This window comes from Topomyia yanbarensis, chromosome 1 (genome assembly GCF_030247195.1).
Source record: "Topomyia yanbarensis strain Yona2022 chromosome 1, ASM3024719v1, whole genome shotgun sequence".
In the NCBI taxonomy this organism is placed as follows: Eukaryota; Metazoa; Arthropoda; class Insecta; order Diptera; family Culicidae; genus Topomyia; species Topomyia yanbarensis.
Window position 1 is genome coordinate 55,730,770 of NC_080670.1, and position 17,890 is coordinate 55,748,659.

Below are 17,890 nucleotides of genomic sequence, written 5' to 3' on the forward strand. Positions count from 1 at the left end.
TTGCATTCAATTATCTAAAAGGTTTTCCCAGTTGCATCATTAAAATTGCCACAAAACATCAAGTGTCAATTAACATACCCGCAGCCGACGGCCACAGCATAAACCAACCTGTGGGGTGCGAAATCCACCCCCTTTTATAGCATAAATATGGTGGTTCACCCCTTGAATGAGAAGCAAGTTGTGTTCTAACCATAAGTTCTTATTGCCTAATAGGACTTCCCCCACCAACCTCGCCTCGATAGCGCAGTCGGTAGCGCGTAAGTCTCATAATCTTAAGGTCGTGAGTTCGATCCTCACTCGGGGCAGTAATTTATTTTTTGTCCGTCATTTTCAGTCTTCTATCATTGAAAGACTATTCCAAGCAATTCGAATTGGATTTACAAACAACAAAAAAATATTCTGTTGACCCCGACGTGATTTGAACACGCAACCTTCTGATCTGGAGTCAGACGCGCTACCGTTGCGCCACGGAGTCTTGATACACTACTTTGTCCGATGTGATATAAAAATCAAACCACTTCGGCTAGTAGTGGCATGAATGTGAAGATTGAAAGGAAAACTAATGTTGACGCCCACTTTTTCCGACCCCTTTTCGGAATATATTTGAAAAAGAGCGCATGCGGGTGAAAAATAGCTCCACGATATTAAATTTCCTTTCGCGTACACAGAAGCATAATCATTCAACGTTGTTCAAAATTGTGTAGTGAAATTGAAATTTCACCAACAAGTATACGCATTATTTTCTCAGGTTTTGGAAATGTAAATAGTATAATTTTTTTATGTTTTCACTTGTCCGCCTAAGAGGAAAATTCCATCTGGACGAGAAGACAATTCACAATTTCTTATCAGAACTCATCATCAGAATGTGGAGTAGACCGGCACGAAAATTTACTTTTTATTTCAGAACACCGCTTAATTGATGATTGGGTCTAGGGGAACTGGGGGATAGTCCGATACCTTAAGCGTAATCATTCTTGTTTGTTTGTTTGTTTGTTTATTTAATTGAAGGCTTTAACCTCATAGGTCATAATCATTCTTCTCAAATACCACAAAGTTCCTGAATTGTACTCCTTGTTTAGATGGTTTATAACAATATATAATTTTTTCTGCGGTTCAAGAAATTGGTTTCGTTAAAAATTATTGGTTGCCAAAATGACATTTTAAAAACGCTACGGGTAAGACCGACACCCCGAAAGGGTAAGTGCGACACCCTTTTGAGCTCCGTTTTTGTACAATTTTTTCATTGAAAGTGTGTGATAAATGGTAATTATGTGAATATATCAGGGTTTGAAATTTTTCCATTCGTGACCAGAAATAGTCGATATTTGTACAGCACACGAAAAACAAGCATGTGAGGTAACGTTTTTTTGCTTGCTTACTTTTCGCGATACTACTTGCTATTTTGCAGAAATATAAAATCCAAAGGGCACCTGACAGTTCCTATACAAAATCACTGAAATCACTTTTTTTGGGTCTGTGAGTTTGAAATGACGGATCAATATTTATTCGAGACCGATTTTTGAAAAAAAAAAACGAAAACTTGTTTAAAGTGAAATTTTTTTCTTGAGATTTTTTTTACACTCAATAACACTAGTTTACAGTGATTTGTATCCTCACAATATTTTTATCATTTCTGTAGTAAAATGGTCCGCTGAAAACGAAAATACGATTGAAAAAATTCTGTATGGAACAGATTTTGAGATATTGCGAAAAAATCCGTTTTTGTATTTTAAAAAATTGGCCCTTCACTTCATCACAAATATCTCCAGTTGTACTCTACCGATTTTAATGATTTTAATATCATTTGATCGACAATTGCAAGACCTATCAATTATTCCTAGAACATTTTTTGATCACTATTACAATTAGATCTCTATTCAGTAATTAATTAAAAAATAATTGCTATTTCCTGCAAAATTTTGGAATTTTTTTTATTTGACGGTAAATTACTCAAAGAAGAACGATTTATTAAATATTTTTTATTCGTGGGTATTGAAATATGATCAATTACGAAAATAATGAGCGGTTGTTCATTGGAATCTAAATAAAAATATAGAAGTTATAAGTATTTTTGTAAAACATAGAAAAAGTCAGTTTTTTAGAGTTTTGCGTTTCTCATATAGAAAGGTTATGCAATCGGTCGGAATTTCGACTTTTCAACCGAGGCCCAAAGGGCCGAATATCTTATACCATTCGACTCAGTTCGTCGAGATCGTAAAATGACTATATGTGTGTGAATGTATGTATGTATGTACATGTGCATGTGTCAAACAATCTCACCGACTTTTCTCAGAGATGGCTGGACCGATTTGTTCAAACTTAGTCCAAATGAAAGGTACTACCTTTCCATCGGTCGCTATTGATTTTTTTATTGATCCGATTTTCGGTTCCGGAGTTACAGATTGAAGAGTACGATCACACTGCAAATTCATATATACACTGGTACCACCATGATGTCCAAATGATGCAATGCATATTAAAATGTGTGCAACATTGCTAGGATTTGCGTGTCTAGATCATTGATGACCCACCGAAGTCGCTTTGACCACATTGGCCACCTATTATGGTTCCCAATGCCCCGGGGAACTTACCAAGTCCCTACGCTAATGTCATACCTATTTCTCAGTGAATTCTTTACCAATTTTTATAAACTTCAAATTTCTCAAATGAAAGGTACAACGTTCCCATTGGCTGCTGTTGAATTTCTAAGCGATCCGACTCCTGGTTCCAGAATTACACGGTGATAAGCACGAACACGCAGCAAATCCCGATTTCAACGTATACGGCGATGAATGTAAAAAGGTGAATTTTTTTTCCAAAATGTGACCACAACTGCTTGGATTTGTAGCTCTAGGTCACTAACAATGATTCAAAGTCGCGTTGGCCACGTTTGCCACCATCGACGGTTCCGGAAGCGCCGGCGGAAGAATCCAAATTCAGAATAACAAGTACATCCATTTCTCAGTGATGACTGGACGGATATGACCAAACTTAGGTGTTACGTCACTTAAAACTGTTATTAAATTTTATTTCTATTCGACTTCCGGTTACGGCTCCGATGGGTTATCAACGATCTGGACTCGCAAATACAAGTAATGTTGCACACATTTTAATATGTATTGCATCATTTGGACATCATGGTGGTACCAGTGTATATATGAAACCGGATCAATAAAAAATCAATAGCGACCGATGGAAAGGTAATACCTTTCATTTGAGACTAAGTTTGTACATATCAGTCCAACCATCTCTGAAAAAAATCGGTGAGATTGTTTGACACATTCACACACATACAGTCATTTTACGATCTCGACGAACTGAGTCGAATGGTATAAGATATTCGGCCCTTCGGGCCTCGGTTGAAAAGTCGAAATTCCGACCAATTGCATAACCTTTCTATATGAGAAACGCAAAACTCTAAAAAACTGACTTTTTCTATGTTTTACAAAAATACTCATAACTTCTATATTTTTATTTAGATTCCAATGAACAACCGCTCATTATTTTCGTAATTGATCATATTTCAATACCCATGAATAAAAAATCTTTAATAAATCGTTCTTCTTTGAGTAATTTACCGTCAAATAAAAAAAAATTCCAAAATTTTTGCAAGAAATGGCAATTATTTTTTAATTAATTACTGAATAGAGATCTAATTGTAATAGTGATCAAAACATGTTCTAAGAATAATTGATAGGTCTTGCAATTGTCGATCAAATGATATTAAAATCATTAAAATCGGTAGAGTACAACTGGAGATATTTGTGATGAAGTGAAGGGCCAATTTTTTAAAATACGAAAACGGATTTTTTCGCAATATCTCAAAATCTGTTCCATACAGAATTTTTTCAATCGCATTTTCGTTTTCAGCGGGCCATTTTACTACGATAATGATAAAAATAAGTTGAGGATATCACAACTTTTTGAAATTTGTAAACTAGTGTAATTCATTTTTTTGAAGATTTTTTAGAGTTATAAAGTTGTTTCGTTATATAAATACTGTATCTGAATTCCGATCACTTTTTCGGAATCATCGGCATACAAACATTCGACGTGTATATTAGTTAGTACCTTAATTTAGGCTTAAGGTATTAAGATAGTCATATTTGTATTGCAATGTATACAGAGCGAGAGCACACAATAATACTGGACTATTTTTTCCCTCTCTGATAAGAACGAACAGTTATCACTTCTGAGAATTCGGTGCAAAGGCACTTTATTAAATGCTAAGTAAAAATGACAGTCACAAGGTTTATTTAAAATTTATTTAAAGATTAACCTGATTCTTTTGCCATGTGCTTTACAACAAACTTTCGAGAATCATCATATGTGGAAGCTGGCACACCATGTTTCAAGAGCGACGGGAGAACGAAATATTTTTACTGATGACAGATCTAGAGAATTCTCTAGCGCCGATGTACTATCGAGGCAGACTCGGGAAATCTCAGCGACAGACTCGTGAATGTCTGCAATCTGCTGTTTCAGTTTGCGCAACTCGCCGTGATAGTTTAATCTATTTATGAACTGTTTGCGATTCTGTGTGAACAGCAGCAGAAGGAGCACGGATGGGGAGAAAAGAATCAGCACCAACTTCCATGTTGGATGAATAAAATGGCATTAAATGTGCGTGAGAAATCTGTATGGTTTTGTCTGAGCTGAATGATAACTGTTGAATTATGTCTGAGGGTTGAGAATTGACAATTTGTTAGAAAGATCAAAGCCACTTAGCAATTTGCGGACGCCATAGCAGCACGAAAAACAAATGTTTTATTGTCATAATCATTGGTTTGATTTTAGTACATTAAATCATGTCCATTACATTAATCGTTCTCATTGTATTGTGTACTTTCAAATGCTTTTGAGTAGTATATGCGCTATATTATTAATTGCCATGTTACCCATATTTCTCCATGAGCATAATAGTATTGTAGCTTGATTATTGGCGTCAAAGGCAACAACATCAGGAGTACGCTTTTAATTTCTTGCATTTTCTTCGTTAGTTTTTCAATAGCACTCGAGTAGGGGAAAGTGGTCGGTTGCCGGCACTGGTCGGTTGTCGGCACCCCTAGGTAGCTTTCGACAGAAACCAGACATGGACATTCTGATAAATATTATTTGTGTGTTATATTACCACGATCTTTTTGTGCCGATTGCTGAAGCAAACAGACTCGAATGTTCTTTTCTACAACCAATATATTTTTGAACAAGTGAAACTCTACTTAAAAGTTTTTTTTTATGATTTGCTTAGTGTTATAGAAAGAAGTAAATCGATCGAAAAAGTATGCGCATTGAATATTTAAGATGTGAATTTATTCTATTTTGTGATTCAACATTGAATGACACCGAAATGCTCGCCACAATTTTTTTTTATCAGTTTTAAAAAAGGTTACTAAAATCGGTTGTCGGCACCCAAACATGGTCGGTTGTCGGCACCCCATTTTTTGTGGCAAATGCTCTCAATAACCCAATCAATATGGGTATTTTGGAACGGGCTTTACGAATAGATACCAGAGATCGATCTTTGGCACCATTCTGAAAACCAGGAAGGCGACTTCCGATTTAGCGTTTTACATTTACATGAAGAAAGCCCACCTGGTCGTGTTGTCACCGCGAGGTAGTACTGTAATACCAGATTGACACGGCCAGGTGAGAGGAGGGGAGGGGGGGCTACCCTGTAGGCTCCTCCCCCTTTGGTTGACTTCTATCTGATCCGTCTAAAGCTTTGGTAAAAAATGGACTGCCTGAAACTAACTCAATTGCAGTGAATGCGATCCGTCAGTGCATTAGCAGTGCGTAATACTCGCACTAGTTTTTCAGATACACATATTGTGATTCTGATGAAGAATGATGTCCATAATGCCTTTGATGGTTGTTGAAATGAATAAATTTCCTTTTCCCTTTCAATCTTGATGATTACCATTTTTTCCATTTTTAGTAAATTTTCTTAGGGTGCCAACAACCGACCACATTTTTCAAAATGGTAAAATATTATCATTTTACTAAATTGTTATTTTTTTTCAAATTGACAGAATAAATTAAATTCTTTTATAAGATATTGGCTAAGGCCTCTAGCATTCCATTGGTATGCTTATTCCCATATATTGTTCAATTGGAGTAATGTTGTAAGCCAAAAAAAAGTGTGCCGACAACCGAACACATTCCCCTACAATATGCTTCCTATAAGCTCTGCTTCTCTTGTTCTTCAAGCCGAATTGATGCCCTTTTACGGCTTAGTGATTACTTGAGTTTTAATGAATGGAAAATCTTAATCTTATCAAATCGTTTTGACGACGATAGTTGGTGTTAAATCCAAAAAAATATTTAAAATCAAGTTAAAATATTCTCTCGTTTGTTTTTTTTTCTATATAGTGTAAATAAATATATCGTGGCTGTAGAATGTGAACACGGATCAGTGTTTGATTTGATTTACTTTGGAAAGCGACCAAATATTTACGTCACATAAAAAATGCGATATTGTCAACATTCGCCGACATAAATTTCTGTCATTTAAATAGCTCAGTGAACTAAGCTCACAGCCAATTTCCCCACGACAGACAACCAACCAAAAGTTGTTAATTGAGGGAATCTAAATTTCTGCTTTAATTGGAATAAAACAACAAGTAGTGTGATTTATCTCGCTCCATAATATGCTGAATGGAATGCTGTCACATTTTTAACCGAGCGTAATAAAAAATGAGGCGCGTGTATGCGCCATGTTCGACTGGATGACAGCTCGATTTGTCACAACGTCGTCAGGAGGGTTATAACATAGATTTTAATTTTTTTTTTCTGACGCCAAGGCTATGGTAAAAATAATGGAAAAAAGAATGTGTGCAAGTTCACTCAAAACAGCTACCACAAAACCGGTCAGTGATTCTATTAGGACCTAACGTTTATAAATAGTAGCTTATACATACTGGGATAAGTGAGATTTTTGCAATATAACAGCAATTATAGTAAGTAGTAGTAGTAGAACAGGTAAATGTGACACACTGCGTAAACTACAGGGTATATTAGATAATGAAAATTAGTAAACATAGGGGAGCACGGGGCTAGTTGGCGGTTGGGGTAAGTTCGCGTTCAAAGCAAGAGAATCTTTTTCTTGTTTATCACGTCCCCTAACATTTTCTTTGGCCAATCGCCTCACTATAGGATAACTAGACCAAAAAGCTGGACAAAATTATTTTCTGCTGTTCTATGTAATATTTTACATTTATAAATCAAGGAAGGCTTAAATAATTGAAGTTGAGCGCATTTTTCATAAAAAAATCCACCTAGCAGTGTGACATGTGTTTTCTTCTAATATTTCTTCTAAAACCAAACCTAAATGAAACCATTGTGATTGATAGCTATAGTTACAGCAATTCTGTAAGGAGGAGGGGTTGTAAGTGTTTCAGCGTTAAAAAAATCTTTTCTGCGATTTTTTAAAAACTTTGCTTGAAGCGAATTGGTCAAAACTTTTGTACGTTATACATAGTGTATCATTTTAATAACATGTTGTAATTTTTCTATGCAAAAATATCGACAAACGACTCGGTGACGAAGCTTTTTGTAGAACGTCTTTGGAAAAAAATAAGATTGTTACCTGCTATTCACAAACTACTTAACCGATTTCTTTCAATCTTTGCCTACACAATCTCTGTTAAAATACCTAACCCCTACGTTGAGTTTTTGAGATAACTTTTCCGTTAAGAGATACCCCCTATAAAATACGCATAAAAAGGCGGAATTTTTCTGGGAAAATAGATTTTTTTTATTTGAAATGAGTAAAAAAAACCCTTAATTGAAAATAAATTTGGAGTGTCGATTACAATACATTTTTATTGAAAAACATTCGATCCGTTCTATAAGGTTTTCTGGAGTACTTGAATTCCCATTTGGTTGCTTATTTTCTGGCGTACCACAGACACAGTCGGGTAAGTTGGACAGATATCCGCATCACATATGTAACTATAAAAATGAAGTCTATAAGACATTAATAACATAAAAAGTTGTCAACAGTCTTCCCTTTTCATGAATTTTGTTCAATTTACCCCAATCTACTTGAATCAAAGCGGTAAAAATTCATATAACACCGCCCACTAGCCCCAGGCTCCGCTACTGAGGCTCTATGATGTGAAAGTCGGTTAAAAAAACCTCCAATTTAAAAAAAAACCGGACCAAAATATAGCCTGTTCTCATTAGTTTTATTTAGTCGACTTTTAATCTTGAACCTAACGATATAAGAGTTTTTCGGCGATTTTTTATTTTTAAGCGGTTTTTATACTGGAGGAGTTCTTATTTCTTATGCTGAAGGAGCGCAGACCAATTTTTACTTTCCAATATAACTAAAGCTGATTTTACGAAGCTAGAATGGTCGTTCAATAGAGCAGTGAAATATGCAATGCTTGGAATCAGTCAGTGAAAATATAAATACCCTTAATCAAGTCTCTTCAAACTTACAATTTCCTCCTACTATCGCAACTTTAATTAACCATCTGGGGAATTCAAGGATTTAGTGCTTCATAAAAATCATATATAAAAAGATATCTGCATTAGAAAGAAATCTTTGGTAACAGTAACTATTTCCGGCCTTCAGGGGAAATAAAAATGCTCCGTACCGATCCGGATATAGCACTATTAAAAACGGCGCCTCCATCATTATTTTGATATAGTTTTCCCCTTTAACCCAGCCCAGCCAGCTAATACTTAACATATTTTCCCAAGACCCAGGCAAACCACTTGAGCTAGGCCAGTGGATAATTTATTTACCCATGCGAACGGGGAAAACCACTTAACCATTCATAATACAAATTGCTCTTCATTCACTTAATCGTTTGACATATTTTAATTGAGCGGCAAGCTCAAAGGATGCGCCGCACGATTAAGTTATACTTCTTACTCTGCTCCTGCATATCGGAGCGCATCAGGCAACGACCGACGACGTATTGCACTCTCGGTTGTTGCGTTCTGGGAATGGGCGGAAAACGCTTCCCGGTTTGACGCCGCGATGTTGAAGACACAGTAGTTGTTTTGTACTCTGGCGGCAACAAGTACCTAAACAGTCACTGGCTCACAAAAACCGAATCGCGTCCCACCAGAAATGGGTGAAGGATTAGGAAAATCAACTGGAACTGTTATCTCAAGTGCACAATGGAAAATAAAGATATCATTTCACAACGGGAATTCTGTTTTTATTTTATGTTTCTTTCATTGGAAGTGAATTTTTATATCGGTTCTAGTTTCCGGTTGTGCGATGTACTCATATTTATTTCTACTTGTCTATTTCAGAATTTTGCCAACGAAGGCAAGAAAATCAAGGGTCGAACAGGATGGCCTCAGCACGTGTGGGCTTTGGAGACCAAAACAACGATTAAATAAAGACCTCGTTGCATCGCAATTGTAATTTAAACTGTAAGAGTTACTGCAAATGGTACCAAAGTCAACAAAGAATAGTTACTACCGTGATATGCGTAATTTTTCTTCTGATTGTGAGTCATAATCGTATGTAAATAAATTCTATAAATAGAGTAGTAAATATTTTGATCGCACATAATATAAAACAGTTAGAATTCCTGCATTTGTTTATTTTACTGAAGCTTCGAACGTCCTCCAATTCCTGCATCTAGATACACGACTGATCTTACAGACAAAAAGCAGATTCTCAATAACTTCGATCGAAAGGAATATTTTGAAAGTAAAGCATCCCCTATCGATTATTAGAGCCAAGAGCATCATCTCGTCATTGATCACAGACAAACAGAAACACTCTCGCCAAAAAACCACATTAACGCTCCGCAGACCAGGTGAGATCCCCACGCATGCACTAGCCTACAACCAAACAACATGAGGTTATTCGACCCCACTGGTCTACAGGCTGAGTGAGGTCATGTGCAATATTTTACATACAGTACACTAGAGTATGTACGGTATATTGAGATATCTGACACTAGCTCCTTTAGCCCTGAGGTTCCCTTATAAAAATTCCTCTCGATTTTACCCACGATTAAATTGGTTTTGGTCGGCTGAATCGCTCGAATTTTAAAGCGACTAATTCAGCGGTTCTCAACCTTTTTCGTACCACGGACCCCTTAAAAATCACCCTGGGTTGCTGCGGACCCCCGCGGATAAACATCGATTTTGTATGATATCAATATGTTATTTTTCGTTTTCTAGGAAAATAGAAAAATTTCAATATGCACCCGGAAATATATTTTTCTTCGCGGACCCCCAGAAACGACTTCACGGCCCCCTAGGGGTCCGCGAAGAACCACTGGACTAATTTATAGATTGTTGCACCTACACTTATGAGAGTTTAACATGAGTGTCTGTCGACGAATCACCAGACGAAATACACAGAAAAAAAGTTTTGTAATTTTCAATTTATTTTCATGCACATATTTGGAGCATGAATATGAATGTAAAATTACATGTACACACAACTTTTCGTGCTTTCTTCAAGTAATTTTATTATAATTTTGCACGTTGATTGAAAATTACAGTTTCATTAAACGGGATACCAATGCCTTTTAATGTATTTTTACTCCAATATTGCTGTAAAATAGATGACATGTAATGTTACACGAACGAAAGTGTAGAATCATATGCATTTCGATGCTCCTATTGAGTGCATAGAATTCAACTTAATTTTCAATCAAATTTTTGATTCCAGCTTTGTATGTTTACATTCGTATCGATTTACATGTAGTTTAAATTTCTTTATTTTTTGGTGTGTAGGCCGACGAAATTTGGTTGATGGAAAACGATTAAATTACGGTGACCATACGTGCTGGTTTCCCAGGACATGCCCTGGTTTTTCACTGGCTGTCCTGGGAAGTCGAGGAAAAAGCTTGATTTGTCCTGGGTTTTCTCCTGTAAACCTAATAATGGGTGTTCGATGAAAAATGAGACTTTTTCAGTCAAATTTTCAATGAATTCAGTATTTTTTATTAAAAACATAATGTTCGTCAAAAAACGTCAATGAATCTGATCAGCCATATGACGCAACTTAGTCGTGATGCTCACACCAGAGCGCTGAACGGCACTGACGTCCATCTTCCGGATACAATTCCGGATCCTGGTGGTAAATTGCTTCGTATCCTTGACCCGACAATTAATTTTGCACAGTAAAGCACTGAAGGAGCCGAAAAAATTCCTAATGGGACGGCGCTGGGACAACTTGGTCGAGTTTCTTTCTTTCGACACGTACGGTATCTTTTTCTGTTGAAGATACTCCAGCGTCTTCTTGGCGTAATGGGCAGCCTTGTCCGGCTAGAATACGTACTTCCCATCCGCATGATGCTCCTTTAAGAACGGCAGAAGAATTTTCTCAAGACATTCATCCTGATACACTTGCCCGATATGGCTATGTACAGCATAACTTTTTTTCAAATTTATGCTTAAACTTATATTTTACTTCGGGGTGTGTGGCCGACTTGTCGCTGGAATAGTAGCTGTCATTTCCTGTAATGTGGGTCTCTGAGAGCGGAAAGTAACTTTCGTCGTCCAGCACGAACTCGCGGTAGTTCTTCGTCATCCACCGGTACAGCGATTTCAAAATCGCTATCTGCTCGTCCGTGTACTCGGGGGACCGAGTCTTCTTCCGACAGATAATGTCCTCCATCTTGAGGCTTCGGTGAATCAAAGTATAGGAGCAGGGATATTTTCGGCCGGCGTCACGCAAACTCGTTCCGTCCTTGTTGTCGAACAGCCCCTTCAACGCTTCGTTCGTCGACCGGTCGGTTGTCACAGTAAAGATGGACTTGTCTGCCTATATCAGGACACATGCTAGTGAACTCGGGTGATTAGTAGTTATACTGCCTAAGCTCGACCCTCATTAGCAGAAGACAAAAATTAAACCCGTACGATATTAAGCCTGTTCTAATGACCATACGACTTCTAGTTTTCCGATCTGTTTACTTCTAATTATTGAGTTTTAGCTTTATTCACTCTGCTCCAGAGTACGACAAACAAAACTTAATACACCCGAATCTCCCAATCATACCATCCGATGCCTTTTTTAATCTCTCGATAGCACCTCGTTATTTCTTTTTCCAACTTACTTTAGTTACATGGAAATTGAAACAATGATTACCAGAGTTTCTTTTTGGCTTAAATCGTCTTTCAATCCGAGATCCGAAAAATTTCCTTTAGTACCTGAGAGAAGACACATCGAAGTTTTAGTGACTCTGCTTTTTCTAGAGTTCTCTTGCTAGTGGCAGTTTTTCGTTTTACTGGAAATCCATTTCATAAAAAGTAAAATGGCGAAGCATCAATAACTATCGTGGAATAACTTCATTGAGTGCTCTCTCGATCTGGTGATTATGGAACCCCTTTAGGATCAATACCAGTTCCTAATTACTCTACTTTTCCATCTGAATCGGATCGGAAACTAAATTCGCTCTGCTTGTTAACAGTGCAGTAAATCAAACAAACGTTTCTACATACAGTCTACTGTCTACATGTACCGCGCCAGCAGAGCAATCGAAAAATAACACTTGTCACAAGCCAGTGTGAACAATAAAGCACTGTTACTTTCATCGATGCGGTATCGATCGTTTATTTAAAAATGATTGAAACTCAGCAGCAAAATTTGAATCAGTGGTCATTTGTCCAATCCTCCCTTGTATTCGCGAAGTGGAACAAGGCGCGTATTCGTAATACGGTACTAAAAGCATTTGAAACTTTGGCCATGGCGAAAAGTTTGACTATGGGAAACAAACTGCAACACGTCGTTGCGCATGACAATGTTGATACCCGTTTAGATGGACGATGATAAGACTGATGTGCGTCTGCACGATCTATCTCCGCGTACTGCCAATAAATTCACTAAAACCATCATATCCGACTACGTAACGGTGAAAGTTTTGAGCCTCGAGAAACTTTTTTCCAGGTATTCATACCTGAACATTTAATAGAAGATGCAAGCAAATCTCAAATCACGCAGTACACACATGAAGGACAGATCCCTACGTACCAAACCATGTGCGAAAACCTCCAATGAAACAACACCAACTGCGAGCAAATCCAACAACATCAACTAAATCACCAACTACCGGAGTTGCAGCTCAGCCACCAACGAATGCTGGAACAACAGAATCTACACACAGCGTGTCCGATCATTGTGATGCGTCCGCTACTTACCAATCAACTGCCAGCACCTCTGACAATAAAGTAAATGACAAAAAGACGGATACACGATCGTGACCCGTTGATCTCACATACAACTCAAACCAGATAATTGTGTAAATCCATACAACATCAAGAAGACAGCATGGAGAAAACGAAGTGAAAGCGGACTAGGTGATTCACATGGCTTCGCGCCTGGGCATGGTTTCATGGCTGGACGGTGAACAGCGACTAACAAATTCACAAAACAGGGAGTATAGAAAGTCAAGCTTAAACTGATACTACCAACACCAACCTATCCGCCGGTTTTGATATAGCAATCGATAAAATGGAGAAATTTGGAAGCAGCGGTAAGTTTTGCGACTGTTTCGATCCTAGCTCTCAGATCGAGAGAAAATGGTTGTCATTGGAGATAGCCAGATATAGGAAGCTACTTAAGGCCGTCGATGTTTCTGCTTTACTTCAATGACGTGTATTTAGTGCTGAAAACTTCTCGCCGGTTCCTGAACAGACGATCTCATAATATTTCGTCTCATTTGCTCAATTCAGGATTTCCGATTTCTCCGACAACAGCACTTTCGCTGGTGGTCTTGTAGCAAGAACTGCTTGTGTGTAAATCCAAAAAAGCACGGTGATCGAATCCCACGAAAATTTTTCTGGTTGAGCTCTTCCTCCCAGACCCATAGAACTCTTCTACTGCCAAAGCTCTGCCTGCCAGACCCAAGAATTTAGTAACTGCCGAAAATCTGTGGAGAAGGCACAGTCGATTGAGCGGTAATGGGGGGAGGCAAACTGCTGTCCTGCTTTGTTACTTGCCTCATATGGTCACCCTAATTAAATAGGTAGATCGGTCGACAGATTAAAATTGTTCAAAACGGTGCACCTCACCTCCGCTGGAAATTTCTCAAAATAAGTACAGGCTTTCGCAGACAATTATTTTAATTTAACTTGTTTTTTTTATATTTAAAACACTTGCGCTTGGAGATTTCCATGATTTGTTAACACCGATTCCGGATCTTCCGTTTTTTAAATTATATAGTTTTATTTATTGGTTTTGCCAAAAAATCTTTAATTTGAACTGTAGGCACACATATCATTCTTTAATTTTGACGTTAAGTAGCCCTCGTAGTGTAAAAGCTCCGATGACGACAATTAACAAAATCAGTCGTACATTGATGGGATTTCCGATTGATTGACACCGGTGTAGTGGAGTGCACTGGTTTTGCACTTTCTAGCAGAAGTGTCAATGTAACACTGCACTTCTGCTAGAAAGTGCATAAATGGTGCTATTCCAGTGCACTCCACACACCGGTGTCAATCAATCGAAAATCCTATGAGTAATCAACCAAATACCATAATAGGGCCAACATAGGCAAATCGCCTTACTCGAAGCAAAACTCAAGCGTCACAATGTACACAATACCCTGGTCAAACCATAAGGAATTTGATACTGAATTCTGAATGAAATTGAAACCGATTGAGTTAGAATCGGTTGTTGCATTTTAGCTGGAATTCATACAGAATCCATTCATGATTCCGAACCTGTTCCGGAATGGGTGTGACTGAGGCCATTCCAAGCTAACGTGTTGAAGAAAGTAACCAGAATTTTAAACAATATTTTTGCATCTGAAACTATGGAAGCTAAATAATTCTAACGCACACAACCAACGCCTCGATAGCGCAGTCGGTAGCGCGTAAGTCTCATAATCTTAAGGTCGTGAGTTCGATCCTCACTCGGGGCAGTAAATTTTTGGTACCATCAAACTAAATAGTAAACGTACCGTAATATGGTGGAATACTGTTCTCACTCTTTAATAACGACCACCTATCAACCCCCATTTTTTATTTCGTGTAAACCTTGCAACACATTTTATTCCAGAGTTTTCAAAGAAGTAGTTAGTAGCGGGACATGGTTCAATTTGAAGACCTTTTTCTAAAATATAGTAACACAGTATATCGCATATATGCATAATTGACATGGCTGTTATATGTAGGGGAATTGTGGGTAAAATGAAAAGAGAGGGGGGGGGGGGGTAAATGGACAGGTAGCCAAATCAAGTCAATGTTAGCTAAATTTAGAATAAACTTCACAGAAACATGACCTGCCAAGTTTTCAAAGGATATTGAAATCATTTCTTTTGATAAAAAGCTGTCGAATGTGAAATAAATATGATGAAAACCAAAATCGGCATTCATGTTTGACGCTGATGTTAAATTCGACATGTACAAAATAAGGTCTTTTGTGATGAAATTTTGATTTTATTGTGAAAATGGTGTTACATGACAGTGATTGAACCTCTTGCAGATACTTCACAGCAACAAGTAGGGATCAGGACAAATTGGCTCAATCGGAACGGCTGTTTGAAAATAAAATGTCTTATGTAGCGTTTACACTATGGATGGCAAATCAGATGCTGGAACCAGCTGCTGATAAGCCAGCTGCTGGCAATGTGCACACTCTTGCTGGTAGACTGGACGCTGGCAATTTATGTAAATTAATCATAACAACAGAAAAATTTCGAACAAATTTGGCATCTTGGTATTTTCTTGCTAATTTAGTGTTTCTTAACAAATTTAAACACATATGAGTAGTAAAATGAAGAAAAATGGGCGAAAATTACAAATTTTCTTCTTTTGCGCTATCTTGGATATATCTACCAGAAACGTGAGAATTTTTCACGCTGACAATTACCAGCAGCTGATAAGCGTTTACATTATACTGGTAGCGCGCTGGTTGCCAGCATGCTGGCATCAGCAGATGGCAACCAGCACTAATGTAAACGGGCCATTAGGGGGTAAAATGAATAGGTTGTAGTGGAGGTAATATGAACCATCTTGCTGCTCCAAGTACCAAGCCTCGAAATTAATCGCTTTAAAGTTTCTATATCTTCACTGTTCTCCAACAGATCCTTTAATCCTTAACACTTATGGATAACCCCAAATTTGTAGATGTGTTTCAATGTCACAGAATTGTAAATTGGTTAGTATTATATGAAAATTTAATTTTTCCGTGACATGTTTTTTTTTGCCTACAAAATGCCCTGTGTGTATGCTCATGAGCCACTGGGACATCAGCATTGCTCGGAAAATTGCTTTTCAACGCTAAGCATTGCATACATACAGAACATTTTGCAGGTCACTAGAAGGTGTTAATTTTACCCACAGGCTATAAACAATGTTTATTAAACATGTCTCTTTTTTGGACATGTATTGAAATCGAGAATAATGTTTGAAAACTTGTGTTTATGTCGAAGTATTTTCACCAAATATGTACAAAACATGTCTAACAAGAAACATATAAGGTGATTGTAGTATCTCAATCACTTATTAGTTAGTAAATAATGACTTTGCTTAACGTGTTCATTTTACCACCAGTTCCCCACTGGTAGCACTAAGAAAATTATGGAAAAGATGTGTTCCTATTATTTTTCTAACGGAAAAATGGGATGATAATGTGAAATATACAAATGGAGTGGGTGGCAAAAATACGGCATTTGAATTAATAGTTTAAAGTGTATTCTATCATTCTGGGCTGTTAATTCAAATGCAGCATTTTTGCCTGCCTCTGACAGATAGTATTGAAGTTATTTTCTTGGTGTTTATTTACGTCTATAATCACCGGGTTTTTAAATAGTTTTCGGTAGTGAAAAATTTTCAAACATATTCTATAGATTCGTGTATGTTAGCCACAGAATAGTTGAAGTAATTGATTCCGCGAGATGATTGGTACTCTTAAATACCATCTACATATGGTACAATGCAGAGCAATTAAATTGAATTCTTAAAAGCATTGACATCAACGGCTTTTTGCTTCGTTGTTGACCCTTAAATGCGCAATGTTGTTTTAAATCAACATTACGAAAATTATCTCAACAATATCATAGTAACGTATTAAAGCTGCGAGATAATTTTCAGAAAATTTGAAAAAAAAATTGGTTTGCGCCTTTAATACTACGTTCACACTACGAGTTAAAACGTGTTGCCAATTATTATAACATGTTTTAACTCTGTAGTGTGAACGTAGTATAAGGGTTAAGAAGGTAGTATAAGGGTTAATGCCCCGAAAATGGTGAAATGCAACTAAAACTCGAATCTAGTAGTGTCCGTCCGTATTGTCGCCATACCATTTGACCCAATGCGTTGAACAAAGATGATGCTCTAACCAACGGCTTCAAATGGGTAGGGTGATAATAGCAAAATGACGAAAATAGGCTCATTACCCTTGTACCGTCCACAATCCTCATCTAAGTACACATCAATGCAGTAAAAAAATATGACCATGGAACAGTTGACCCCGACGTGATTTGAACACGCAACCTTCTGATCTGGAGTCAGACGCGCTACCGTTGCGCCACGGAGTCTTGATTTGGTGTTGGTAATAAAGATCAATTTCAGCGTTCAAATGATTGAATGAAAGCAAGATGAATAAATTAACAGCCATGACATAACGCACCAAAGGTAAAGTTTCCAACTATGGAACCAGTCTTTATTGAATAGTACGATACACACGATCAGTGGTGCAAATTTTCATTTTCAAGCGCCAACTTTCAGCTCAATCAAACCCAATCATGTTTCAAATTCAAAGCCTCCCTTAATCATTCATTTTCAAGTTGGCGGGATTTTCATAACCAAACCGTACGTCTTCATTTCAAATTGATGCTTTTTCATTCACCTACCAAAGTTGTTATCTGCTCTGTAGGGGCCAGTTTAGGTTAAATGTTGACATATTTTGCATTTTCAAGCTTACATGAACAGTAAGAAGTATGTTCAGAGTAGTTTTACT

The 17,890-nt window shown here is 37.4% G+C and overlaps 1 protein-coding gene and 4 non-coding genes across 5 annotated transcripts in view; 3 read left to right on the plus strand and 2 right to left on the minus strand.

Annotated features, from left to right (window-relative positions):
• LOC131677643 (basic helix-loop-helix transcription factor amos) overlaps nucleotides 1-9,520 on the plus strand; it is a 34,768-nt gene extending 25,248 nt beyond the window's left edge. Inside the window, exon 5 of the mRNA XM_058957540.1 lies at nucleotides 9,271-9,520. Within this exon, the coding sequence (XP_058813523.1) occupies nucleotides 9,271-9,360 (90 nt within the window). The 3' untranslated portion in view covers nucleotides 9,361-9,520. The remainder of the gene's footprint in view (nucleotides 1-9,270) is intronic.
• Trnam-cau (transfer RNA methionine (anticodon CAU)) lies at nucleotides 233-305 on the plus strand. The gene has a single exon. It is a non-coding gene; the product is annotated as a tRNA-Met (tRNA).
• Trnaw-cca (transfer RNA tryptophan (anticodon CCA)) lies at nucleotides 404-475 on the minus strand. Its single transcript has one exon. It is a non-coding gene; the product is annotated as a tRNA-Trp (tRNA).
• Nucleotides 9,521-14,776: 5,256 nt separating the features above from the next.
• On the plus strand, nucleotides 14,777-14,849 carry Trnam-cau (transfer RNA methionine (anticodon CAU)). The gene has a single exon. It is a non-coding gene; the product is annotated as a tRNA-Met (tRNA).
• Nucleotides 14,850-17,396: 2,547 nt separating this feature from the next.
• Nucleotides 17,397-17,468, minus strand: Trnaw-cca (transfer RNA tryptophan (anticodon CCA)). Its single transcript has one exon. It is a non-coding gene; the product is annotated as a tRNA-Trp (tRNA).
• Between the last annotated feature and the right edge of the window lie 422 nt (nucleotides 17,469-17,890).